Source organism: Zophobas morio, unplaced genomic scaffold (assembly GCF_036711695.1).
Source record: "Zophobas morio isolate AGI-343-1 ecotype UQ-CSIRO unplaced genomic scaffold, CSIRO_AGI_Zmor_V1 ptg000012l, whole genome shotgun sequence".
In the NCBI taxonomy this organism is placed as follows: Eukaryota; Metazoa; Arthropoda; class Insecta; order Coleoptera; family Tenebrionidae; genus Zophobas; species Zophobas morio.
The window spans coordinates 423,948-451,389 of NW_026972117.1; the positions used below are offsets into that span (position 1 = coordinate 423,948).

Sequence of the window (27,442 nt, forward strand, 5' to 3'; positions counted from 1 at the left end):
CGAAAACGGATCGCACCGACAAGTCCGACATGCAGAGTCGTACTTTCCCCAAAATCGAACCTGCGGGCTTTTTGGTCCTTCGAGCCGGATCGCCGAACTTTGAAGCGATCGAGGTCAAACCGAATCACGAGTGAACAGCTGCTCGCTCGAAACGAGACCGATGACTCATACCCACCTGCTGGAAGCATGGTTGATCCGGCTCGTAGGACCAAGACACTGGCAAACGGTATGCAGTTTGTTCGGCGGAATCCGTGGATGAGCGACCGACCCCAGGAACGGGTATTTTCTTGACGCGGCCTCAAAGTCGTTATTCATGCGACGTTCCATAATTCTGGCGAAACGAACTTGATTATATCGGTTTTTACGCGACGATGTGATGTTCTATTCAGCCTGAGTAAATGGAATTGCCAGCCTAATGTATATAGTTAGGTCCTTAGACAATACTATCTAGGGCAAGGGATTAATAATAAGGGTTTATTATGTCTGCACCGAATACGGCCTGCACAATTTATACGGGCGACAATAATAATGTTAATCACGTCTAGTTAAAACTGTGTCCCTTTGCGTCCCTTGTGCGATGGGTTCTCTGAGAATTTTTTCGCCAACCTCGTGACGCTCCGTTCGCCGGTTCCCATTTCTCTTCTCTTGCGTCATTTATTTATTTACGTGTTCGCCGAGGCGTCTCCTCCTTTGACGAAGCCCATTCCCATCCAGCCAGACGAAAGAATGGTCTCTGCGTTCATAAACAATCCGGACAAGCAGCGAATAAGCTGATAGCAGCCATTAAAACAACACCGGCTTTGCTTTATCTACTAATTAATGTATTACTGCAGAAGCGTCGTTAGGTAAAAGTTGGCTAATTAATCTCGAGGGGTCTTAATACTCTTCCAGTCGTACAAACGATTTGGGAGCCAGCTTTGAATAAAAAGTATTTTTCTCTCTTTCCAAACAGACTTTGACTAAGTACTCTCCCGTGGAGCATCGGGCACGAGAACAAGCTCCTCGCTGTTGACTGCTTCGGATCGGCCGTTTTTAATTATACGAGATAAAACGATGACATTGTCTCGATATTAATGGTCGACCTCCTTACCGCGGCAATTCCTTGCATCTCGTGTTGCGAAAGCGCAATGAGGACAGTGCTTGCAGTCTCTTCGCTCAAGGCTCTTGCAGTATAACGTTATTATCGCACACATTCCATCCATTAATCTTCATATGCGCACCATAACTCGGCTTTATCCACTCAGGATGTGTACAAGATATGTGGGTAGTTGTAAAACCCAACTTTTATTTCTCTCTTTAATGAATGTTCTATTCCCGACTAAGTAACTGTTGGTGAGTTGTGCGGCGGCGAATGTGGACCAAAAATAAATCTTTTAAGTCGACCGTATTTATAACTTTGTATGGGATTCGTGCGCGCGAACAATTAAAGCCTGTAATTTTCAATTTAGAAGCGATTGCCGCAAGGAGTAGCTACCTGTCGAGGCAGCCGAGCTTTAGCTGAGCCGCGGTCTGCTCTTGCGGTGGTTCTTGTTTGATTTAATGCCACTAGTTGAAACGAAGACTTTGAAAAGTCTACCGACTTCTGCAAAAACACTTTTCCTAGATTTCTCTTTGAGACTGAAGGAAGATGTGGAGCAGAAAATATCTAGAGGTACATCCGTCCATTTTTAACCATTTTGAATTACCTTTTGACCTGAGCAGGTGGCTAAAAATTTTTAGATTTGTTTTCGTGGTTTAGAAGTTTTTTTCCAATATCACAATCGACGCCGTGATCATCTGCTCGGCAGAGTACAACTTTATGGCCTTTTCCTCTTTTTTGTTTTTCGAATGTTAAAACAAACGCGGTCCATTCGTTTCGCCCGAACGCATTATGGAAATCACTGTAGCATTTTAAATAGTGTTAATAAAATTATATGGAATAAATGCAAGTTGCGTAAACACAGAAAGCTCTGTTTTGTGCAGTTATCGAACGCTTCATTAGATTTCGAATGATCGAAACGGGGACGCAAACATGTGTGAAAAACGCACCGAAGAAGGCGTTATTGCATGTGTGTTCCATGAGCACGAGCTTTTAGACCATCCATCTCTATAACGCTGCACTCGTTTCGAACAAATTTAAAAGAGGGCTGCATTTTTCATCCGCATTTCAAATTAATCGAACGTATTGCCGTCCGCAGTCTCGATTCTCAAAGCGTAAAACTTGTCGAAAAGTATTTGCGAGCAAAGACTCGATGTAACATAAAAACTGTAAGAAGTTATGTCAGATTCCGAGTCCAAAACTTGATGCGATAAAAGCTTCCAAGTGCAAACTTCAGACGATTATCAATCTAATATTTTCCGGCCAGAGATCTTACAGGCGACGAGTCAAAGAAAAGGCAGTTGTTTTAAGATGGTCGTAATTCGCGCATTCTCGGCACGATCATGCTAAAAATAATAAAGGGCCTCTATACACAATTCCGGTTCATTCGCAGGAACAATAATTTTGCTTTATCGCATGCGATATTTCGCCGGAGAAATAGCGCGCTTTTATTATGTGGAACAAGACGTTCTGTGTCAAAATAACACGGCAGTTGATGAATGTAACCGATCGTTGCTCGAAACGAACAGATCCAGTGGCGTGGCCACCGCTTATGGACCCTTCAGTTGCATTCGAAACGCTTTGAGAACTTTCTTTACAAATCCAAGCAATTCATCGGCGTACTCTGACTTTCCGACAACTAATTTCATTGAGCTACGCGACCCCAAAACGAAAAAGATCTCAAAAGTGTATATATTTTGAGCCGATATTTAGCTTCGTTTCTGGCATAAATCGTGTCGCTACTACTTCCTTTGATGGAAGGATAGACGAAAAGACATATAATAACCTTAAATTTGTGACTTTTTCCTCTCGACCCCCCCCAGAACATCCTTTTCTCCGAATTATTCGTCGCTTCGGCCCCCGGCAGCTACGCCACTGCAGCCATCTTCCACATGCATCAGCGCCAGGAAGCACTTTCGACGTTTCAGACGACAGTGATTCGGTTTACGACAATTCTAAAGTTTGACGGCTCAATTAACAATAACGCGATGCGAAAGATCGCGCTTATTCTTAGTTCGTAACAGTTTCATTATCGCGAAGGGCATAATTGAGAGGAACAGATATCAGGACCACTAATTACTCCGCGGTCTGATAAGAGACCGTGATAACTCGTATTATTAATTTGTCAGGGCTGTCATGTAGCAGTCGTGTCGCGGTATCTCGGATCAGTTTATTCGCTGTGCTCTTGTGCCATTGTCGGAGGGAGCTCTTCGCCGCCCCTCTTGCCCGCAGTTGTTTTCTTCTGGTAATAACTTTGGTTTGACTTTGAGGGGCTTTGCATTACTCGGGGAGGGATCAGGCATGAAATATGCACGAGAAGGAGGCTCGAGGCGGCTTTGACGAATCCTAGACGATGACACGTTTTTGGTTGCTGCAGAAGAAACTTCGGCGCGGTAACAAATACAAAACAAATATAGGAACGAAGAAGGTATTAAATTTATGTAAAAGTTATTAACTCGACGTCGGTTGTTGCTTTCAAATTGCCATTTGTTTTATATTTCTGTTAGATTTGCTAGAGCTTAAACTGGTATGTGTTTCACTCGTCAAATTTGACGTTGCTTACGGGACTACTGGACCGATTGTTGTGAAATTTTGTATGTAACTATATTAAGAATATCGTGTAGATGGTAAAACGCTAACCAAAATGAGATGACGCCATCCCCAAAATTTACAATAATATATATATATATATATATATATATATATATATATATATTTAATATTATAAAATGCATAAGAAACTCCTTGCAAACTTGCAATTCGAAAATTTGAGTACCGTCGCGTCCAACTGACCACATAAGCCTAGGTCAGTTGGACGTGTTACTTATCAGCGACCGTCATCGACGCCGCCCATTCACTGGAGTTTCGTGTTTCGTCGCAAATGAAAAATTGAAAATTCGAGAAACACATCTAAAAAATGCAAAATCTAAAAACTCGAAGGAGTGTTATTTACGTCACCGGTTTTTTACTTTATAGAGGTTATCAGAAAAGAAAAGTTGCAAAAGACGTTCATGATTTTTCAAAGAAGCGGGATTTGTTGAGCTGCACTTCAGGGACAAGGGAATAATTTACTTCAGAATAACCGTCGGGCAATTTTTTTTTTCTGGTCGAGTTGGCCATATCGCCGCCTCCAGACATGCATTCAGTTACTTTCACCTGCTGCAGCTTCATAACATTACTATTCTCATATTAGTATGGAAAATAGAGCCGCTACGAGACAATACTCTTTATCCTCGTCGTATTGTGTCCTTGCCGAACACGAAAAGACCAAAGTGTTCCATTTTCCGAGAACAATGCTCGTCTTTTTTTCCCTGTACTGCACATTCCGCATTCTGCTGCAGCCTCGTCCTTATTTTTTATTTAAAGACGACCGCACATCGCCGGCCGTTTTCGAAATAAATCAAGTGCAAAAATTTTAAAAGCCCGCGGCGTAATGTAGTCGAAAAAGTTACAATGGGAAGTGAATGCTTCGCGTTCGGGAGATTAAACATGGACTCCTTCGACGGAAACGTAAAAAAGAGATTTCGAAACGTACAAACACGAGGAAGCCGGGGATTAATTATGGAGGATTTTCATTGCGGCATAAATACATCAAATAGGCCGAAAATGTAGTTTTATGTACTTGCCGACATAAAACTAAACTAATTGTGGGACACACGCGGACCTATAAAAAATCCCTCGGAAGGAGCAGGATGTGCCATGCAATATTCACAAATGCGGTCTTCTGGGTTTATGGTGCTTATGAATTTTTTACAGTGGCGTACTTTGTCATACAAGCTATAGTGGGTGGAATATTCGCATTGTCAAGAACGAGACACAGACTCGAAGTAATCGCGCTGTTGCTAAGGAATTTATTAGATTTCTTCTGGACGATTTTTTTTCTTTTGTTTGTTTGTTGCGCATAAATATTGAGTTTGAGCGTAAACAGTCGCTTTGAAACTGCAGCGATGAATCTTGAATTTTTAAACGGATGACTCTGCAACTCATGAGAGAAATTTAACTCGGAAATTATACCGTGCTTATAATTAGTTTCGCGAAATTAAACAACCGTATTTGGTAGCAATTATTGAAACAATTACAATGCAAATTAATTTGCGCCTTTGTTATTCGCTCTGCGCAAAACGAAGACTCAATAATTACCGAAAGAGATACCGAGGAGGATTCTAGCGTGGCCTGCAACGGTCACCGTTTTGCTTGCATTAAAAAACTGACTAGAAAAAGTATTTTTTCGTTTTCGACGAGGGCGAATGTTGCACTTTTATCTCGTCGACTTGAGAAATATTTTAGTTACGTGGTTTGAAGACTACGGTGCTAGTTGAAGTGACGTCTTCGTTGGTTTGCTACGTTCAATCGAACCGATCGAAGGACGCAATAGACATTTATGGTTACAATAAACAATTAAAAAGTCAGCTATTATGTTTGACATTTTGCATCATCTCGTACGATTGAATAATTTTGCAGTCATGTGTTATTCCGAGTTGATTTAGTGGAAGTGCAGTGAATCACAATCTATTTTTGTTTGTTTAATTCTAGTCGGTGTTGTTTTCCTTGCGTCGAAACGCGTCCTTTCGCCTTTTTACAAATCATTGCGGCCATTAGTTACACATTCATAACTGCAGTATTCACAGGCGCGATTTATAATTTCGCGGCGATCATCTGGCAGGAGCGTGACTTCTGGAATCGAGCGTATTTTGGTATCGACTGGATAAATACGCGTTCCGCTCTTCGTCACAAAAAATGTATTAGTCAAAGTTTTTGTCAGCGCGAATCGTGTTACAAATCGAGTTTTCGCTATGATAAAGAGAGAGAAACGTAACTGGAGCCCGTGTCAGATCGAGATTTAATTTAAAGATAAACAAGTTTTAATCCACTCCATGTCTGGGCCATTGGAAAATTGATTACCGAAGGTTGTTTTAAATTGTGCTTTACGGCGCTCCGTGTGACGAATAATATTAATGATGGATTATTATTTTCGTTTTATTGTTGCTCGTCTACTTTTTGTATTTCGTACCGAGACGCCTAATGCTATTGCGCGCATCTGTTGCTTCGCTTACCCAGTAGACACAATAAAACCAACGTGTCTTTAACCGTTTCAATTAATTGACGTAATTGCGGTATCGTACTACTCGTACCTCACGTACTTCCATTACGGCGATTGTTAAAAACAAGTTCGTAAAAGGAGTCTCATAAAACAGTTCATAACTTATTTTATCGTCGCTTCAAGTGATTCGTTCGTCGCGAATTACACCACTATGGCTTAAATTCAACTTTAATTTGACACATTATTAGATTATTTTACGACCGCGGAGGAAAAAATCAGCTTCCACCCATCGCCGCAAAAATTACCTTTTCGCGTGCCTGCGAGACTCTTCCTTCGGATTTTCTTGTTCTATCGATCAGCGATTTCATTAATACGTTCGGCGCCGACTTCTTCAAAGGAAGCTCTTTAAGCGACATTTGCTCCGCGAGAATTTCAATTTTCCGAGTGCTAATAACGCACTGTGTCGGCTAAATTTAAATGTGATTTATCAGCGCGCTAATTATGATTCTCTTTTACAGGTACGGATAAGATTCCTTTGCGGGAGGTTGAATTTCAATGCTTGGAGGCGAACCGAGACAGCGGGAAAGGTAAAACTGAGAAAGTTGCTGGGTGCTGTTGAAGTTACGTAGTATTTTCTTGATGCCACAAAAAAAAACGAGGTACTCGGCAAGTTCGACCGCAAGGAGTTAAAGTGTAAAATCTCTCGTATAAACTAAAACTTGTCGGAAATTTTGCTTCAATTATATATTAATACTCGCTTGATATGTGGATTACTGATAACTCCTTGGCAGCATCGTTAAAAATTCATGAATAGAATGGAATAGAATATGTTTTATTGTGCTTAAATTTACAAAGAAATTTGCATTCGTCTAAAATTATAAGCTATTATGCACCGAGCAGTATATTCAGCTGGCTTTCTATTATTTATAACAACTGAAGTGTCATGCAGATTAGAAAGTCATTAATACATATAAATTAGAAAAAGCAAGGGTCCAAATATCGATTCCCGTGGAGCACCCACCCATACTTTTTCGACAATTCAGTTAAGGATTCAATTAACATTATTCTATTCATACTGACACAATAATATTTGAGTTTCTGTAAAAGAATACTATGGTCGACACAATTGAATGCTGTAGATAGAAATCAAAACTTAACATTGCAGAGTCACTTTTATATATTTTTTTTTTATATTTTATCAGAATCGGAGTATAAGAACACTAAATATGAATGATTTATAATAATCAGGTGCAGATTTTGTTATTGTACAAGACGCGAACTGTCGAAACGCGTGTTCTTTCCCAGCAGAGCTGATGTAGAGTTCATTCGTGCGACACTGACCTTGACGGTCGTTAATGCTGCGACTCGAGTTTCCGGGAGGAGCATGTTCGCGGATGGTGGATGCGCCGGGAAATGGCGCCAAAATTCTCGTTAATCCCTCCCGAGCAGAAAAGGGCAGCCGGAGCAGTTGAAAGGCTCGGGTCAGAGCCGTCACTCTTTCCGAGTTTTTCCGCCAACCGTAACATCTCAGTGTAACTGACATAATCTCCCTTCCAACGAACATAAAATCTCGAAGAATGTCCATTCCGTCGGAGGCTTTGGCGGTCGACATATCGCAAAACCGTAATCACGACACCTTTGGCCGCCAGCTTTTCATTTCCTGCATGAATCGACAGCAGACGTGACCCTCTTTTACAAATATTTCTGCCGGACCCTCACTTCATAAAACAAGGATATTGCCTTTCTTTCATAAGTCACTTTTTGTATTTTCATATCTGATGGGGTTGCGCTAGGCACGGACGATGGGATGCTTTTGCGAGAAACCTACACTAACAAAAAATAAACAGCTTGGAGTTTGAAAGGGCTTATTGACAACCTGTCTGCGGCTAACTGAACTTAAGGCGGGCGCCTGAAAAGGGAAAGAAACCGAGTTTTTAGATTATGCGGCTTTTCGCAGTTGGTCAACTGTAGTGCATTTCGGGGCCGAATAGGAAAGCTGGGGCTTTTCATCTAGCTGCAGCGGCTCGTACCTACGTCTTGTGTACACCACGTCGTGAGCTATTCCAGCAGTTAACATCAAAATTTCGAAGCTAGAATGCCGCATTAAATAAATATTTGATGTTGCGGAAATCGCTTTAGCAGGAAATTTTAATCCAAATTTCAACTTAAAACGTAAGAACGCACACGATTTTTGGTGTTTACAGAACGTTATTCCGAACGGCGGGGTTATTTTTGGATTTCGGAGAACGTGCGTAAATGCCTCCCCCAGGACAAAAACAACATTAGGAATTACGGTACCTACTTAAAACAGTATCAAAATAGCACTGAATTTGTGTCGAAAATTCAAAATAATTTCATTTAATCAGCAGCAGCAGCAGATGTTGTAAATTAAATAAAATATATGTTCGAAAATATTTTGAATAACAGAGCTCACGCTTCCACTTTAAATATCCTTTTACCGTTTTGTTGTTGTTGGACTAACATGAATTGAAGATTACAAGAAGTCAAAAAAAATCCGGACGTCTTCTACACGTTGTATTCCCAAACCTATTAACCCCGTTCTGCCGAAAAACCGTCCCCGCTGCATAACTCTTGCCCTAATTGCCCGCCGCGTCGCCCCCGCCGCCCCCATTCCTTTGGTTGCAGGGACCCGAATAAATAAGTCATCGCTTATTGATGCTGCTGCGGCAGGACCGTGGAGCGTCGCGACGTCCCGCGGGTCCCACTGTTCCAAGCCCCAGTCCTGTAAACCGTCCGCCGCCGCCGCCCCCAACTCATTTTCCCTTCAGCCAGCACGCAGCGTCTCCCCGTTATTTTACCGCTTAGAATGCGTAAGACCATTTTAGTGGCGGAACATCAACATTCCGGTTGCGTCTCTGTTGAGAAAATGTCGTCTTTTCAGAACTGTACCTACAAGAGTTGTAAAATTTAGATGAGTCGGAGAGCACTCCGGGCTCTTACTTTGGCTACGAAGCTGTGACTGAATGGGGAAGAATTAGTTTTATTGCGTCATAAACGCCCGAAACAGATACGTACGGGAGCCGACGCAAATAGTTTTACAAATCGATTGTGACCGTGAATCGAATCGGAATAGCAGAATTCGGCTCATCAGCGTTGGGAGAGGTTTGGGTCGCTGCGAAGTTAATCTGGCGGTTGGGGGAGGCGGCGGAGGTGATCTCGTTTTGCCCTGTTGTATTTACCGAAAATACAACACAGAAGAACGATACGTTACTGGCGCTACCTACAAATACTTTCGGGTGTGCTTTAGAACTACCGGGGAAAACTTAAATACTACCTACCTACTTTACTTAATTTTTTAATGTAAGGTTAGAAAATTTGACAAAAACTGTAATAATACTGTTGCCAGCAATTTCACACTTTGTATTTTCCATCCCTATCTTTGTAACCAATCGACTTGAGAATCAACCAAAAGTGACAATAAATCAGTTTATCCAACGTGAAGCAAAAATTTCATGGCTCATTGTCTAAAAACTTTCTGAACTGTATATTTTACATGTGTCTTTCTTGAATTCATTACTAATATAAATATTGATTGTAATCTCGTGCCACCTCCCTAGGTTTACAAAACATTGAAAAAGCAAATTTTGATCATCGAATAATTTATTAGTATTATTGATGACGTATTTCAAATTCATAGTAAAAATCAGATAACGACTGCCAACAAAGATCCAGAGGAAGTTCCCGTGCGTATTTTATGTACTTGTGTGTGACTTGACATTTCTCACTTGTATAACAAACAGGAGGTGTACTAGACCATGTCGCAATCGATACAGATAAACTAGAAATGTGGTTCGATTACACCTTTTGCTAAAAATGAAAATTTTCCCGGTCCACCGTTTCATTATTTTAAAAGTAAACACTGATTATCCTTAGAGCCTTCAATTTCGTCTAACTGCCTCCGGCTCAGCTTTATTGCTTTGTGGATATATTTGTATTTCATTTTAGCGATCCCTTTAGACCTGTCCTAATTTCTTTGCAGTAATTTTCTTTGTTTTGGATTTTAAAGCCGGTCGGACGTTCAGGCACAGAGGTGTGATTTTTTCCCATTTTCACGTACCTATTCGTCGCTTAAAAAATTCAGCCCTTCCACCTCTTTGAGCCGACTTAATTAAATCTCTTTCTGCCCTGACGTTTTGTCCGCCACATAAATGGGACATTTTTATTGCACGATATACATATACATCCACGGAGGAAATGTGACCCAACTTATTAAAAGTTTGCATACGCCGGCTTGGATATCTGGATAGGACATGTTTCTGTGCTTAATAGCTTTTGAGAAACTTATATGAAACTTCATTCTAAGGACAAACAAAAGCTGAAACATGTCTTTTTGGCGTAACGAATTTCGCTTAATACGCTCGCGTTGGATTTACAACATCTGTGTTTTTAAATTATTTTGCTTCTTTTGTTTTACTTAACAATTAAAATTAGAAGCCAATGAAATTAATTAACAAAAAGCTTTGTGAAGACTGGGGTTGTAGTATTTGCCTTTTGTTGGATTTAATTAACGTTTGAATTTGCTTTCTTCGTTCTGTGTATGTTTTTAATAAATTTGTTTTTGGTGTGTGGAGGAAAATTGTATTATCTGCATGTCGGGGATATTACGAAAAAGCAGGTAAATAATAGAAGGTTATATTTGGCTTTCGTGAATTACTGCGTATCGTATGGAAAGAGAAAGTTTGCGAGCGATCTTTAGCTTTCACCCTTTTAACCAAATATGGAATAGCGTGAATATAATTTTCCGGAAATGACATAAAATTTGTTTATCCTAAAAGAACAGTGAAAAAATGCATTTGATTACGTAACGATATCACTTTTAGACACATAATCTGGAATTCTTAATTAGTTCGAGTAAATTCATATGTTACTTGAAACCCAACGATTAAGACCGGTTACTAAATGCGCCGTGTTCGATTAATGTAATATCGTGTTATCAGCAGTAAAAAACTCGCTAGTACATGTCAATATATCAGTTTCTCCGTGTAAATATTTACCTATCTAATCACGTTTCGTTCCTCTTGACATCGCCGCGCCGTCCACAAAAAATTCCATCAGTTCCAAATTCGACAATAAATTCGCTAAAATTCATCGGAAAGCTAATAAAACCTAATGATAATGAACAACTAAACGTCCTTCAAAAACTTTTTGCCGATGCGAAAAACACAATTAAATTATCTTTACGCTCCAGCTTAATGGCACTCCAACATAAAAAATATTAACAAAAATTAGACAAGCATGAAATTGAAGCAGCTAAGTGAATGAAATTTAATTTAAATTTTTTTACACCTTCATGACAGGCACCCATAAGTTGCCGAATCGCACCGCAAAATCTGCATAAATTTCGTATTAAAGTGGAAACTGATGCCGTTTTCGAAATTTGTAATAAATTCGTTTCCACGAATACCTAATTTCTTACTTTGTTGGCATCGCGCAGCTTGTAGAATACGAAAATACATCAGGCCTCGTCGTGAACAAATAGTCTCCGAAATTAAAGCTTGTCTATTGATTTAAATTTCGTTAAGTAAATATCGCTTCAAATTTATCGCGTAACGTGTTATTAAAAATTTAAGCGTAGCATAATATTAAATGTAAAATGCATTTATTAATTCCATCGGAAGTGTTGATGACGTCACGTCAAAAAAAGCTGGTCGTGCGTCGGAGGCCAGTCAGGTTTGATTTTTATTTCGTGAATGCGGCGAAATCGTTTTCGTTTAGAAAAATGGAACGGATGGACGTTGACGAGATAACGCATCAGCTCTGACGCAATCGGGGTTAGCGTTTACAGCTGCCGCCATTATGTACCTGAGAGAGTGAAATATTTACGGGGTGAAATTAAATTACTGTCATCGGTGCGGCGGCAGGGTCGGATTGAGGTTTGTTTTTTTATAACCGGGTCGTACTTGAGCTTCCTGCCAGGTCTCGAATTGTGTGATTAAATAATGAGAAAATTCTCTTTAAGATTTTATAATCTTCGAGGAGTAAGTACGTACATTTCCTGAAGCCAAAACGTAACGTTATGTTTCAGTTAAAATTTCTCCGTTTCTGTTAAAATATTCAGATTCAGCTTCTGAACACTTAAATGTAGCATTAGGTTGTGTTTCGTGCAAGTTTAATGAGGGCAGAGAAAAATACATCGTTGCTCGTTCAAGTATTCGAGATTGGTAAATACATTGGCGCTCAGGGAGGTAGCTGGCCTTGATTATTATTCATGTTATTGTTAGATTCGTCAAGATTGATTTTTACTCAAAAATAACGTGCCCAGAAAATGTTTCTTTGCGATTCAGACTTTTCCCAAAGCACAAAGTTCGAAGTTTTAATTTCCTGGCAACTCCTAGACTTTTAAAAGTGTTTCTTAATTCTGAAACTTTTACTAGAAAAGACGTATTGCGCATAATTCCACATCGAGGACTTTTAAACAATATATTTATAAAAGGTGGGTAGTCCCATTTCGAAAACTGAAGTGGTGGGGGTTGCCGGAAAACGGTCGATCCTAGAAGCGCAGTTGTCAGAAAAATACACACGCACTATAAATTTAGGAGATCGCAGGTAAAATTTGCGGCTCTTTCGACCCTGAACCATCTCAGTCCGTCCCTGCTCCGTCCAGCTTCTCGGCCGCCCTCAACAAGTGCCCGCTAAATTAAAAATTTCGCAATATGCGTACGGATGAAGGTAAACCATATCCGCGTCGCGATGAATCCGAGCGTGGTTCCCGCTTCACCGGCGGCGGTGCGGCGGCGGCGGCGGCCGGCAACGTCTGCTTCACCACTTGTGATTGGCCGAACCGGAACCGGAAAGCCGCGCCGGAACCCGCGTTCAGATAACCCAACCCCGAAAACCAACACGCAATAATTCATTTGACTTTTTAATTGTTTTACTCGACAGCGATCGACGCACCTCTTTACTTCGGAATTAATTGCTTCGAGCCACTTTTATCAACACAATTTTAGACGCCCGCTTTGTTGTTCCCGATAAATTCGCGTAATTGAAACGCGAACGGACAGAAAGCGACGCGAGGCGTCCCCGTCTCCAAATTGGAATATAATTGAAACAATTTTCTTTAATCAAAGATTACAGGCGGCCAATTTTCTGATTCGGCGGGGAGCGAGCGGAGGGGAGATTTCCGGGTTGTCGAATTAATTGGTCGACTTGTGTCTACAAGTTTTTGAATGGTGGCCAAAGTGGCAAAGATGTCGTTCATTTCCGCGCGATTTTAGGTCGACTGTGAAAGGAGAAAGGACGAGAGAATTCGTGTTTGTTTTTTTCATGCAGCTGGAAAAATTGTCCGTTGAATTGAGAAATATTCAGTAGGTGCTGTAGATTCCCAGAAATGTTTATGAGGATGATGTAGCAATTAACAGAAACTTCAGTCAACTGCAATTTTTTTCTGTATGATTTCATTGTCGGATGATCCCGGACTCAGGACGCTTATTATGAGCTTGTTTACTGTCACTGATCCCGAAATGGCACGGTACAACTTTGATTTCGCCAACTTCGTAACGACTGCTTTCAGCCCGTTACTGCTGCATTTCCTTCTAGAACTGATTACCCAATTTAAACTTGAAGGGGCTGAATAATTGCATTCGCAGCGAAGACGAGCAGGTTATGTTAGTTTACTGTTTAGGCAACGGAGAGATACAACTTGCACTAAACGATAAATATGATGATCCAGCGCTAGAACTCTGACGCCGCGATTGATTTCTCATTAGCGAAGCTGCAAACTAAATTATAAAACGAGAACTTTCTATGGTTCGAACGAAGAGAGATAATTCCAGTTTTGTAAATAGTTAATATACCTTCATTACTACTTTTGTTGTGGTCTTAATTTTATGCTGCGTCTATCCATCAGCTTTTGCTGTGCTATGGAATGGAATATACTTTATTATGCTTTAATTTACAAAGAAATTTCTACTCGTCTAAAAAGTGCAGTAAAATCAAAATACATACAATAATTATACAATTATAAACTATTATGCACCGAGCAACAGTAAAAAAAATCATCGATTATTGTAGAAAACATTTTCAGTTAAACACCTTTTAATTGTATTTTTCATAGATTTTAAAACTACTCTGTTGTATCTACGTAAAATGTGCTATTTCTACTCTAAGGAAATTCGTCTTAATGGTATGCTTATTTCTTGTAGTCGTATATGTAAAATAATTTGACACATGATTATACATATGAAGTAAACACTCAAATACTTATATAAATGCTTAGTAAGTAGCGTCAGTACCTCGAACGAAGCCCAACTAATTTCCGGCAACTTTGCACTTGGTAGAATTTCAGTAGTGGTAGTGTTGTTACCTAAAACCAAAGTCGTTCGCACTCTCGTCCTCGGAACAATTAGTCGATCCGCGACAAATATAATCGAGTTTCCCAACAAAGCGTCAATCGAAAATTTGATTCTCCGCCGTGTCAGATCGTTAGTTCTTAACCTGAAGACAAGCGAGCAACACGTCAACATTAATTTCTACTTCTACGTATAATGTGCAGCTAACAGCATTTCGAAGGCGACGAAAAGGCGATAGACGTCGAGACTCCTCCGTCCAATTTCTTGGTGTTAAAGCGAGAAAGTTCGCGAAACTTCCCCAAAGAATAACATTCGATTTAGTAATTATTTTACTTTAGTACTTATCGGTGTTACGTAATGCGGTTTACGCAACACAGATGCAAACAAAATCCACGACGAGCGTTGATATAGGAGCTTCCTGTTGACGACCGCTGCCACGAAACCATTACGTAAGATTGTTCATAAAGTCTCTTTAAAGTACGTTTAGATAAGACCACATACGAAGGATTACATCCAATCTCTCCGTACTATTTTTACCTTAATCCGACCGACAACAATTCGGGATCAAATTTTGCTTGCTTTAAAGTAAATCTCCAGCCGGTTACGCGAGGAAATAAAAGAGAATTGTTTCCTTATCGACCATTCTGTTTGTTTGTATTTGCCCGTTTTCTTATTATGATTCAATTAAATTTTAATTGGTTTCAATTCAAAGGGTTTAGTTTTCTGAGAAAGCAGCGTCTGATTTGTTATTCCTTTCTTTTATCGGAGCCAAGTTCGGGCGCTTAATGTATGCAGTTTTTAATAAGTCAGAACGAAGTAATTGCCGGGGTTTGTTTACACTCGAAATAACGAGAAATTTTCATAAATGCCGATCGCGAAACAAAGAGAAGAGGAAGTTTCGATAAATATTTCGTAGACGAGAGTCAATATTTGTACGCGTTGCATATCGCACGAGACGGCAACTCCGCAAGGCTCGGCACTGAGGCCCCTGCTTTAACTCGCATTTATCAACGACGTGGCCACAACCATAAATTTGGGAACCTTCTTTTGCGCGACTGTATCATCACTCTCGTCATCGTTATTACTAGCAGGTCGTCGTAGGCCGACGGAGACGAAAGACCAGCCGAGCAAGCTCGAGATCACTCTTCAGGTCCTGCACCCCGAATTAATAAAACCCGCAAACTACTTATAATCTTATCTCGCGAGAATTTCAGTTCGACTTTTACTATTAACCCCGGTCCGTGTTTTACGACTCTCAAAACCGAAACTTTGACCGGATAAGATCTCGAGTCCGGGTTTCCTCCGCTGCATCTGACAGGGATGTAATTTTCAATACTTCAATATCAGGAATGGGACGGCCACCGTAATCCCAAACTACTTACCTAACTGGATTACGGAATTCCATTCTGCATTTCCACTGCAGTTCTGGTACACTCCCTGAATTTTACTGCCCGATGAATAATGCATATTTCCGACCAGAGACTGGAGGATCGAACGAATTTGCCACAATAAACCTAATTGGCGTGTTCGTTGTAATGATGTGTATATGTAACAACGGGATAACTACAGCTCGATAATTCGTGATGAATAAATTTGAACCTTGCCATTTCTTATTTCGACTGTGCGCTCGTTAATTCGTGAAGCGGGCGCTAATTGGGAAAAGTCGGAAGAAGTGTCGAAAGAATGCGTGAGTACGAGCTGAACTTAACAAACCGTTAAGGTTTTGTAAATAAGTTTATTGTGCGCTGTGCCAAGTATGAGTTTTTTGACCTACATCGCGCGGTAAATCGCTTTTTTTGCCTAACAAGTTTTAATTGTCGTCGGGTGGCACACCGAGACTCGCTACGAGTCGCGCTTCTGGAGGAGAGAGGGCGCCACGATCAGCCGTTCGCTATCGCCACTGTGCCGAGCGCCTATTTAAACACGCGCATCTACGCAAAATCTGTCGGTCTGACGCCTTATTCGACGGACCCCGTAAAACACGAGAAATGTAGTCGCCGCCGCCGCCGCCGCCGGGAAATGGCGTGAACTCGATAAAACTGAATTGTTCAATATTTACTCTATCTGTCGGCAATTCATTGTGCGTATATGCTTTTTGTCCGTGTTCGATAAATCGACTTAGTAAATTGAGTATAGAGATACGAGAGTTCGATAAAATACAGCTATTACAGCAGGAACAAGATTGCACAGATCCTCTTGCTACAATGTTACAGGTTTATGGCTTTTAGCGGTGCTAAATTGAGGCGAATAACTCGCAGCCCTGGAAATAATGAAAGTCGTCTCTATCTGGCCTCTTTTATGTACTTACTTATTATCCTGTTACTCAGATTTTATCCCGCACACCACGTGGCGTGGAACAATCGGCGAGGTTATGGCGACCTCTGTGACGTCACGCCTCTCGTAATAATCGATCAGGCGAAGAATGGACGATCTCTTCCATATGGAGTGTCGCACAGCGTCGCCGCCGCCGCCGTTGCCGCCGCCGCCGCGGATAATATTAAATATTCATCATGGCCGCAACACGGAGCGATCACCGGCCGCATATGAATGAGGCATTAAGACGCGATCTGAGGACACGCAGCGTCTAATTTATGATAATTCCATAAAGTGTATTTTGACTGCGAAATTCAATTCGTGCCGTCTTCAACCTATTTAGGTTTCTTATTCGATTAAAGGAAATTTTCCACGTTAAATTCGAGATTACAGCGAAAACAACGCCGACGATTTGCATTCCACAGCCGCCGCCGCCACCGCCACCGCCCCAAAGAAAACCTCAACACCCAAAACGCTCAAAATTCTAAATAAGACAAACTACACTTCCCGGCAGCAATTATGGTGAAGAAATGAGCGTGAAATTTAACTAATGTCTTTGGAATAAATGGGTCGCCTGCCTCCCGGCCCACGGCCCATTATCATTTTTCGGAAGCTCGATATTTATTCGAGACGAAAGCGGAACGCGGAGTAATCTCGAGACGTTTTAATTGATAATTCTTTTGATGCGCAAGGTCAAAAGGCGAGACAATTTGGCATGAATAAAATACAAAGGTGATACGGTTGAGGCAGGCTTTGTCGACGGACGAGATTAAACAGCGATTCTGTCGTCCCCTTTTAACAAAAAGAGGTATTTTCATAAGTTATAAGGGTCTTAAAACAGCAGGATCCTTCTCTCCGCCTGAAAAATTACAAAGACCGGTCGCTTTGTACTTTTACCTAACGCTATTTGACACTGGGGCCTTCTGGAACGGACAAATTATTTCACCAGTACAGTAAGCGCGACGCGCTTCACCAACGATGTGGGCACCTTCTCGGGGAAAAAAATTATCCATTTATCCCCCACCCCCAAATGACGTCATCACGAAATTTTGATTCTTTGGTTCGCCGAGGACTTTGGAGGTTAGGTATTGAAGGGCAAACAATTTTCATATCGGGTCTGAAAAAAGCCGCCTTTAATCGTTTGGCGGCTGGTGGGGGAACGTGGATGGAAGTGGTTAAAAAGGATGCTACGTGATTTTGAGAAGTGACCATCATTTGCGCGTCTACTGTCAAGTCTTTTATAGTCTTCTGCGAGACCCACTGGCTTTAATCTTATCATCAGAGTAATGATTCCAGCGCCTGCTTGTATGTTGGTGTTCGAAGTCTCCTCGGGTGTCTGCGTCTACGCCACCTCCGCGGGCCCGGCCCCCGCCGATGCGAAATAGACGGAACAAACAAGACCCGCATCATTTTTGCGCCCAACTTTTTTTAATATCAAAGAGTGCCCTCAATTTTTCATGCTTTCAAATCCTAAATGGGTAAAATATGTTCTCGAATTTTAATATAAAAGGGAATCTTTCGTGGCAGTAAACTCCGACTTTCGTAAACACTATACGAGCGTATTACCAGCGAAAGAGGTCTCGACGTAGCCGAAAACATATTATTATGGATGAGTCCTTAAATAAGAGTTCAAGTTCAAAGAAACTGCTCGCGAGTAGAATCCCGTGTTCGGATAAAACGCGACCGCATTTTACTACCTGCCCTAAACTAATTATGATGAAGTTGTGGAAAGTAGAGAGACTGAGGAAAGTAGATTAGCGACCCAGATAATCAGTGCGGAGCTGCTTTGTGTAAATACGGGCGACACTTCGAATGCTAGTTCGAACTCGGCCTAACGAACCGCAACCAGACAATAAAAATGATAAAATCACCTGCTCGGAGTCCGGTCGACTCCTTTGAGTAGGTGCTGCTTCAAAGCGCTCCGGACGGACTGCGTCCGGACCCGGATTACTCCGCGTTAATCTCTTTGTCGGATCGGATTAGTAATTACGGCGGCGAATGTGCGAAAACATGCGTGGATTTATTATATTTGCGATCGGGCGGCGGACCCGGAGCAGGGCAAAGAAGGGGTTCGGGAAGTGTAGCACCCAGCCTAAAATGCTAATTCGTCTTTTTAAAGCAAAACGACCAGTGCATCACGTATTATCTTCTTGGGCGAAGAAGAAAATATATTAAGTCTATAAGAAACCGGCGTGTTTCGACGATTAGAGTTCCCACGTGGAGCTCCGCTGGACCGACCCTTTTGGGTAAAGCGCTAAATTTGACCCCCCCCACCTTAACGAGCCTTTATCGCCTCATCTGTATGTATTGTACGGCGGAGATTTGTAGATGTATATCGTCGATTGCATACGCTCCCAAACTCTGGATTTCCTCGGGGTATTTTGATTAGGAAATCGTCACGCCACAGCTGTATCGCACCGCTGCCGATAATCGAAGAATATTTAATGAGACTGTCTAAATATCTTAAATCAACATTACAGAGCCGGTGTTTGCATTTCGTGCGTTAAGTCAAACAACCGTTCGACCAATATTTATTTATACAGCGATCACAAAATACGAATAATCGGAGTCGTCCACAGTTTTTACTATTAGAGGGATTAGTGTCGAAATTCTTGGTTCGTTTAGTAATAAAATGTATTAAGGGATTTCCGATAATTATTAATAATTTTAGGACAAAATTATCAGATTTAAAGTTAGTTAAATGTGTTGTCCAGTAATTATGCTGTCTTGGTTTTGGTGGCAACTTGGTTGAACAAAGACATAAAGGATTCGGAGCTAGGCATGTCAGATTTTGTAATTTTCAGTTCTGGTAGAGACTTTCGTGTTCTCATTGCTGTAACATCATTATGGAGTACCAACGCAACATTTTAGACGATCGCTACGAAATGTTATTTTTTGAGTTTTTGTTTAAATTAATGATAAATTAGTTTTGTTATTGTGTTGGTAAATTGTGTTTTATTGTGTTTTAGTTGTTGTAAGTAGTTTTTTGGGTACCTTATATCCCGTAATAAAGTAAAGTTTAGTAGGGCGACCATAATGAGACGTTTTAGCGACCCGTGGCGCACGAAATAATACGTTTTATTAACGTCGATCCGCGGCGTTCGGTCGTATGCATCAAGTCAGGATCGTGTTCAGGAAGTGTGAAGGATGATGACCTCCGTTCGAGTGCCGCCGCCATCGAGGATTCTGGGCAGATCCCGGCCCGACTCGCAGATAAACTCATTGCATTATTTACGTTCAGCAGGGTAATAATTTAGACCGAATTTATTTGTCTCTGGGACGAAATAGCCGGAAAAGTGGGACTAACTAGCGACGACCGAATTTGCTTGCTACCTTAAAAAATTCAGAGCGCGCGAGCTAAACGAAAGAATTGAACTTTTTAAGTAAAAGACGGCTTTATTCCGCCATAAAAATATTTTAAAGCGATGAATGCTGTCTAACTTGGGCAGTTAATTAAGGATTAAAGGTGGCGGTAAAAGTGCGAAAGCTCGAGTTTTAACTACACGTGGAGCACGAAGAGCTTCCTTTGTATCCGCGTTCGTCACAGCGGGCATAAATAAAACCTAAAATCCCCTGATATCCACATTCCGTTCCCATAAATCTTTAAAACGTGATAATCCCCTGACGCCTTTTACTAATGCTAAGTCTAAATTATCTTTCCCATTTCTTTGTGGCATTTTTATAAATTCCTCCACTAATTCCTGGGAATCGTTGTGTAAAAAAGGGTTCTCGACAAGCGGCCGAAATCCGCTTTCAATCTAAAGCTCCTTTAATGCAGGCGCTTTACCCCTTTATTACTATAGATAAAAAATTATCGAGCTTATTGTATCCGGACGACGAAACATCAGACACAAGCCCGACACTAATTAAACAAAACCGGAAGCTCAGACGAAAGCGTCAAAGGGTTCGTTTTTGAGATTCCCAAATTAAATAGACCATAACGAGCCGTGAAATAGAGCAAATTCGATTGATCGAGTAGAAGGCGAGCGGACGAGATTATGAAAGAATCGCAACAAAACGAGTTTAAATAAATCAAGCTTTGAGCTTCATTTCTGTTCCTCTTGTGCACCAAGGGAAATTGCTGCACATATCGACGCGAACGGAGCGGCTGATAGTGGGTTTGTCAGGTAGGCGGCCGGAGTCGCCCGGTGCTTTTGATATATGGCACGCGATTCAATGATGAAGAACACATTTATAATAATTTTCCCTTATTGATGTCGCGGAGGACTGCGTAAACAACGTTTGTATATTGACGAGCGAGATTTATTGTTTCTTGCGACGAGCGACACGAAGGCCCGAAGGCCGCGGGACCTGGAAGTGTCGCGCAATTTTTCAGAGGGCCGGCGTGTTTTAGCGACCCACGATCCATCATTTCATTAATCGATTCAACAAACCTCCGGACGGACTCTCGGGAACCCGGAGGTTCCGAAGATTCTTTTTTTTTTTTCAATTGTCTCTGGTCGTTCTCGCGGTGCATTCGCATCGATCGACGTTCGCAACAAGCCCTCGAAAAGACCACTTTAGATATCCGTGTGTGTGTGTCGTACCGGCAACATTTGCATGCTCTCTTAATGAAAACGAGATGTTCCAGGCAGAGCGTTCGATACCCAACAATAGAACAAGCCTGTATGTGTCAGTTCCTATCCTGCAATGATAAATGACACGAGCCGCAGCAATCAGACCCACTGACATCTTGTACTTCTTGCGCCGCTCCATAATTGATATTTCAATTATTCCCAAATCGCTAAACCGCCGCACGCCAAAATAACATTTCCCATCACAATCAATTTTAATCCCCTATCAAAGCCCTCGCCATCCATATTTTAAGCGATACGTTCCGGATCTATTAGTCGCGACCGGCCTAATCTGGCGGCGTTGTTTTCCGCGTTGTTTGGTTTTTGTCGCGCGGAAAACCGGCCAGAAACCCAGTCGCTTGCGCGCAGCCCGAAGAAGCGCCTAAAATATTCCGGCGGCGTGGAGGACAGAGGTCATCGAACAGCTTCCCGGCGTGTTGATTTATGGATGTATCGAGTCGGCAATGGCCACCACAATCGAACGGGGACTCCGATAGACTTTCCTCGGGACCCGGCAATCAGCCTCGGTCACGTGACCGCCATTCCGGTTACAGCTGACCGGACCCGCTGCGGACGGGACGCACGCCGACGATCCAGCTGGACGGCGAGGATGCGAACGTCCAGCCCAGTTTTTGTGACGCTCATTCAGATTTGTCGTCGTCCGGGAAGTTATCGTCGACGTCGGTCCAAGGTCACATTTCGTTACGCCGATACCTGGAGTGGCTTAATCCCTCGCCTTAACAATATTAGCATTCATGGAATTACAAAATTTGTTTGTTCGAATTTTATTTGGTTTCTAGTTTGTTTCTTTTCAAAATTGAAATTTTAGAATGGGACACGTAAAATGTATGCAAAGTTTACGATAGGGTGTGCTCGTGTCTGTTTGGACCGGAGTTAAGGTATCGTCAGTGTAACAAGATGTGATTTTGGACCGGAGTTGATGATGGCCCGCCAGAACAGCGTCTCTCTTCGAACGATGAATTTCTAGGTTTCGTGCGAGAAAAAAGAGGAGCGCGGTCAATCGCGTCCGCATTGTGCGTCAGACGGCGGCGGTCGCGTTTATCTTATCATCGTCGTGTCGTTAAAGTTAAACGACGCCGGGGCGGCATTGCGTGACGATCGTTAGGTCCGCAGCTTGTGGATCCATATCGGCGGAATAATTCTGGTCCACGTCCCATTCGAGTGTATTGTTAACACACGCCACATCTACAAACATTCCCGTGCATAATGTACCGACTCTGGACGCCATCTGCACCGCCGCCCCTGCTACCCAGGCACGAAATAATGTTTATTTAATGTCCGCAAGGATGCTGCTAACCATAAACGTGAACCGTAGAAAGAAGTTGGGCGAAAATTTTAACAATACATAAGACGAAGATCCCTCCGACATCCAAACAAGGTACATTATTAACGTCTCGACGTAATGGAATTTTTTAATACTCATTAGAGTCCGCCGAAGAGCTCTGCTAACTTAATTGCAATCAATTTTCGGATAAACGATCCAATCAATCGGAACTTTCTCCCGTAACAAAGTCAGCAATCAGAGAATAAGCAGTATTCCCCCTCTCGCCGATACATTTTTTATCGGATCATCTTCGACGTATCGCAGAAACAAAATAAGAATAAGCGCGAATCGACGCGAATTATTCACGACGCGCACACGTGTCGGGAGGAAATGTTTCGGATCCATTGAGTGTGAATATAAATCAACGCTGTCCTCATAAAGCACACATAAAATTTTCCGGAGTTAAGCTCGGCTCAATCTCGGGAACGATAGACTCGGCGGAGGCTCCTTGTTATGTTTACTGTGTTTGTGGGGGCACACCGTCAAAGACGGGCAAACCGAAAACGTCTCTGCGAAGTCGGCGGCGGCGCTTGGAGGCAGCGGTCTCGGAGGACTCGCGACGCGACTTCAATCAATACCGGCAAAATGAATACACACAGACTCGTACAAACGCTCCGTAATAACGCAACCGGGAGGGGGGCGGATGTGCAACGAAAAATTCGTCAGGGCTCTCGGTCCGTCGACTAGGTACTTCGGCTTTCGGGACACGAAATCTAATTCGAAGCCGCATACATACTTTAGCGATTCGTCTTCTCCGGTCCAAATGGAGTTTAATAAAGTAATGGAGTCGCTTCCTCGCGGTTTGGTTCGCGTTAATCGCGCGCGCCCTGACCACCGCGACGACGCTCACACAGTCCTCCTGCGTATGACGAATCCGTTTTTTATTAGTTCGGGAGTCGTGCCGCGTGTCGAGAATGGCTTCTAATCATGCCCCGGTCCATATGACGTCGGGCAACATCTTCTTTCAAACACTCGTTACGAAGTTTCTTTCCCCGACAACAGATGAACGTCGTTCTTGGGGACAAATGTCATCGCACAGACCATTTCTGGAAAGTGCCGCGACGCAGATGGGCCGTTATAAGAGCGTACGAGTCCGAGCGGCGATAATGGCTCGCACATTTCCCCGAATACATTAAAGGAGGGAATAAAAACATACGCGATTCGCGTATTGCCAATTAAATCTCTAATCTGGAGGCGGCTATCCGAAAAAGGGCGTCTCGTGCGTGACGGAGGCGACGGGGAATCTCGCCATTATTTTTCTATATATCCTAATTTTTCATTCAAACTTTGCTGGCTCGACAAAAGTTTCTAATGGAATTTCCAGCTTGCTAATTTGAATAAATTTCTGTCGAGGTCCCATAAAAATGAATGTCGGTTTAATGGGGAATGTGTTTTGTCATAATGAGAGACGCGAATGGGGAGTTGGTGCGCGGTTAAGCCTGCAGAGGATGCGATGCACGTTTTGTTAATGCAACACCTGGATGTGACGCCGAAATTGGATCGCGACTCGTTCCGTCAAAGGCCGTTGTGGCTTTCGTTCTGCAGGTGGTCCGTCGAAGAAGCCAGAAACTCGCTCCGTCGCAGAGTCGAGAGGAGTCTTTAGCACAGACAGTCATAATGGTCCATTACCGCCGCCGAAATGAGTTTACATATGTTCGAGTTTCAAGCCTGCAGCCGTCCAAAGGACCTACTCGGTCTGCGGAGGGCGGCGTTAGACGTTACGTCTCTGGTCCGCAGCACTCGCTGTGGTAACTTTGAGCTCCGATATTTAATCACCCCGCCCGCCATCGGATTCCAGATACTTGAACTTGTAATTGTAATGTCATTCATACTAAACCGAGAAACGTGAAGCGGGAAGGGACCGGGAGGATTCCTCCATCTCGGTTAATAGGATTAAGAACGTTAAAATTCCCGAATGCTAACTGGAATATCGTTTAAACTTCAAGAGCATTTCTCGCTGCAATATGCTCCTCAATTTCTTTAAACCAACTGGGGAGTTTTAACCAGAATGTTTCATTATCGTGCCGACTTGATACCAGACTTTCTTAATGTAATTTAGATAAAGCGATCGCCTTTCCGCCAATGAAAGCGCCGAATGCAATTTTCATCAGTAATATCGGGGCAATCTGCCCAGAAAAATGCTCCCCTTTAATATATAGCGCGACGGCCAGATGTGCCGAGCAGCGCGTTATTGTTGGCAAAAAGTATTAGATATTGTAACTCGGGCCGGTCCAAGACGCAATAAAAACTTTCAGTGGGCACCGTTAAGTGCACTTAAAACGCTGGAAGAACCCCTCCAGACGACGGTCGCTTACCGTCACCGCTCCCGTTCCGAACGGGCAGACAAGCGTCGGCGCGCGCCGTTAGAAGGAGATTCCGATCAGATTTTATTTCACGTGTAATTAACGACAATTTTACGCATAACGAAAACTTTGCGTCGTCGAAAAGAGATCATAATCAGATCTTATCCGTTAATGTATCGAGGACGAATTTGAGAGTCTGGGCAGGGTGGGCCCCTCCGCCGCCCTTCCCCGATCCTGAAACCCGAACATATGTAAACCCATTCCGGCGTCCATAATGGCCCATTACGCGTGTCACTCCACTTCTCGCGGCTTCTCCTGGACCTCCCTTGGCGCGTCCAATGAAAGGAATCGCGCTCCAATTTCATCGCCATATTTCACCTCCACCTTCCCCAATTATCCCACCTCCCGTCGATCGATCTTCGAAACTCCGGCGGCGGCGGCAACGCGACGTGATCAATCCGCCCGCCCGACAGCCGACTAAAATAATACCTAATTACTAAATATGAAAGAAATTTGGCCGCAAATCGGGCGACCTGTGAGCCCTTGTTTGCTTGTCAAACAATCGTTACCGAGCTAAATTATTGTTTACACATTCTGCGCTCGCTGATGGCGGAGTTCAAAGTTATTGGGTGCAAAAGATAAGAAGGAATACGACGCCGTGCAAACTGGTACCTCGTAAAGGAAACGGGGACGCAGACAACGATCGCGAAATTAAAACGCTTTCCACATGCTGCCGAGCCAATTACCGCCGGTGGTACCAACGTCGAAAAAGCAAAGACAAAACTTCCGAGTGCAAGCGACGACAAGCACACTAAAACAATCGAACAGTGCCGGGGTCGACGAGGCGTATATTCTCCTCGCTAATGCTCTCTCTATTTATTCGTTATGTATATAACATCGGAATCTGTGTTTGTTGCCGTAGTTTCGTTAGTGCGCACGAGTGGACGTGAATGAAGAAGCAGTTAGCTGTGTTTTTTGAACACTTGCCAAAATCAAAGGCCTTCACTGGGTCGTAAGTTTCGGGCTAAGCCGCAGACGCGGATTCCTTCCTACGATAAAAACTTGCTCTATTCCAGAAACTCTGGATGTGGCGAGGGAAAGTGTGGGAACTTACTTTTTGCGGTACGACGGAAGACGACGACGTTCGTTCGCTCGTCCGTCAGATCCGTTGCCGTCCATGCACACTTTTACAACTTATTCTAACAACTCTCCCTCTTCGTCCGCCGACAAATCGAACTATGTACTCCCATTAACCATCGCGCGTCTTTATTGCCGCGAAATAAAACATCTCTCCGAGTGCCGTTTGCCTCTAATCTGAGCTTTTCCGTGATTGTTCAACCCGAGAGTCTAAATCCAAGTGCTCGAGGTCAACCTCCTCGCTCGAAACTAATTTTAAAACCAACTTAGAAAGAAATTAATTATCGAGAGAGCTCCGCCGCAGCTTTGTTGCCGAATCGGGATGTTTTCGACTTTTACAAATTTTCCCTGCCCGTAGTTTGCATAACGTTTGTGAATTCGTCACACCGCAAAGCATTTGCATTTATTGGAAGGGTTGCCCCTTTTTGGGAACCGGCCCTCAGATTTATCTTAACTTGCGCGGACGTTTCCTGCTGCGCAATGATGAATGTGCCTCGAAGGTTAATTGTTATGTTTGGTGCGGTTTTACACTTTGTTGCGAATGTTTTATTCATGGGTTCGGACGAGGCGAATAACGAGTTTCCCGACGAACGGGGTAGTTGCCCAAAGTCTGATTGTACGTTTTCTTTTGCAGGTACGTACATACCTACCTCCGAAGGACCAGCATGGGGTTCGTCAAAGTGCTCGTGATGCACGAAGAGACGTAATAAGGTATCTGAATGATTGACATTTATGCGTCTAAAATTGTACTTCAGTGGAATGTCCGAAATTATTAGGGGTGTCTTCCAGGAATCGCTTTTGGGTCTTTCCTTGCACTGTTTATACGTTCGACACCTCTTGGGGCTCGCGGAGAGGAAGAGTCGTTCGGTATTCTTTTAATACATAATTGCCTTTCGCTCACTTAAAATTTTCGCATAAACTTTCCATTTCTCGCGCCTTAACTCTTTCTAAACGATGCCATTACGGCCCTCATTAATATCGCCGTATCTCGCCTTACGAGCCGCGGTACTCCGTTATTTTCACACTTATTAATGGTCAGTTGTTGTCTCTATTGGAATTTATGGCCGGCGCTTTTTTAACTTGCGCTGATGCGATAATTTTTTGACGGGTAATTTTTAACCCGGCGGTTGGGTCTTCCGAAGTAAAAAATTATAATAATTAGTTTTATCTGGCGCAGCATCGCCGCTCCGTCCGCATCAGTATTTATTTACTGTCATTTGGAGTTATTTATTATGTTCGCCCAAAATTGACAAGCAACATGATGGAATCATGAACGTCAATAACAAAGTAATTAACTGATAAATTATCCCGTGTGGATGGATGCACACTTTGATGTAGCGCT

General features: G+C 42.7%; 1 protein-coding gene across 6 annotated transcripts in view; it reads left to right on the plus strand.

The window, feature by feature from the left end:
• LOC135127503 (Krueppel-like factor 6) overlaps nt 1–27,442 on the plus strand; it is a 192,083-nt gene that overhangs the window by 89,089 nt on the left and 75,552 nt on the right. For 2 of the 6 annotated variants that reach the window (XM_064053928.1, XM_064053932.1), the window contains exon 2: nt 6,638–6,706. The exons of 2 other annotated variants lie outside the window; for them this stretch is intronic. In XM_064053928.1, coding sequence (XP_063909998.1) covers nt 6,638–6,706 — 69 coding nt within the window. Of the gene's footprint in view, nt 1–6,637; nt 6,707–26,734; nt 26,812–27,442 lie in introns of those variants that run through there. 2 more of the 6 variants (XM_064053930.1, XM_064053934.1) reach the window with 2 other exon arrangements.